Here is a 1,687-nt window from a genome sequence, read left to right as displayed (position 1 = left end):
CCCAGGTGAAGAAGTCAAGATCACAGGCATAATATAAGATTAATGCTTCATTTCAGGTTGCAGACATGACTTTTGATCCTCAAATGCATTCTTTCAATATAGCATTATTTTCAAAGATGTAAGAGTATTCTTTATTTTATTAAATAAGGCATATAATGATAATAAATAAAGCAAACCTTAAAAATGAAGAGCATGCAAACAAAATGACTTCACACTTATGAACCCATGGGAGAAATAAATGTGTTGATAAGGGTGCACTCAAAAAACACTGGGCACTGATAATTTCTTTTAACTACAGACAAAGGTTATATCAAATCCTAATCAATATATTGTCCTACTCAGGATTTTTCTTAGGGCAGATTTAACATCTCTGTTTCTAAAACTGTAGATTAAGGGATTCATCATGGGAACTACGATAGTATAAAAGATGGAAGAAATTTTCCCCTCATTCATAGATCCAGGTGATGAGGGCTGAAGATACATAAATGTGCTTGATCCAAAAAACAGAGAAACAGCAAATAAATGGGAACTGCAGGTACTGAATGCCTTGTACTTGTTTTCAGTGGACTTCACTTGGAATATGGTGAAAAGAATAAAGCCATAGGAAGTAAGAATGATGGAGGTTGGAACAATAATGTCCTTTCCTACTACAATAAACAGCTCTATCTCATTGACATAGGTACTCGTACAGGAGAGCTGTAGCAAAGGGAGAAGGTCACAGAAGTAGTGGTTGATGATGTTTCCATCACAGAAAGTCAGTCGAAGCATGCAACCTGTGTGGATCATGGCACCAGAAAATCCCATTAAATATGAACCAAGCATAAGATAGAAGCATACTTTAGGGGACATAGCAATGTTATACAAGAGTGGATTACAAATAGCCACATAACGATCATAGGCCATTGCTGTCAGCATGTAACATTCAGAAATGCCAAAGAAGCAAAACAAGTAGAGCTGGGTCATGCACCCAGTGTAAGAGATAACATTTTTCTCTAGTAAGAAGTTCATCAGCATTTTGGGTGTAATCACTGAAGAATAACAGAGGTCTATGAGGGACAAGTTAGAGAGAAAAAAGTACATTGGGGTGTGAAGGTGAGAATTTAGCACTATTAGAATGATCAAAGTCAAATTTCCTAATGTAGTTATGATATATATTACTAGAAGAAGAGAGGGACCTGGAGACCAGGATCTTCAGTTATCCCCAAGAGAATGAATTCCATCACTAAAGTGCCATTTGCCAAAGCCATTGTTCTCCAAGAGAATCTGGGGAGAGAAAAAAGGAAAAAAATACAGGAAAAAAGACAACTAACAACTCTCTCTCATGATCTTGAAGAATGTACTGGGAATGCACTGACCTGCTTGAAAACAGTATACCTACCTTTGATGTTATCATGATATAAAGTGGCATTATTCCTTAGTAAATAAATACAATTCTTGCTTTGAAATTTATTATTTTGGAAACAAAGGCAATTGAAACTCTCTGATGAAAAGGTCAGCCTTTTCTACTAAGTTACATAGTGGCACCTCCCCATCTATAATTACAGAGCAATATACATTCAAATCACACACACGCAATATCACTAGTAGTTTGCACAATTGTATTAAGTATTCTTGTTATAAAAAGATTGCTAGAAAATCAAGAGAAAAAGTATAGTGGAATGGAACAGGATAAGTTTGATCACCTGTC

The 1,687-nt window shown here is 35.7% G+C and overlaps 1 protein-coding gene across 1 annotated transcript; it reads right to left on the bottom strand.

The window, feature by feature from the left end:
• Positions 1-321: 321 nt before the first annotated feature.
• On the bottom strand, positions 322-1,265 carry LOC101982639 (olfactory receptor 8B8-like). Its single transcript, XM_026779438.1, is given in 2 exon segments — positions 322-1,163; positions 1,166-1,265. Coding segments are annotated over 2 exon segments (924 nt in total). The 5' UTR covers positions 1,248-1,265.
• Between the last annotated feature and the right edge of the window lie 422 nt (positions 1,266-1,687).

Source organism: Microtus ochrogaster, chromosome 5 (genome assembly GCF_000317375.1).
Source record: "Microtus ochrogaster isolate Prairie Vole_2 chromosome 5, MicOch1.0, whole genome shotgun sequence".
NCBI lineage: Eukaryota > Metazoa > Chordata > Mammalia > Rodentia > Cricetidae > Microtus > Microtus ochrogaster.
The sequence above is the reverse complement of the archived record's forward strand: the minus strand, read 5'-3'. Positions and strand labels throughout refer to the sequence as shown.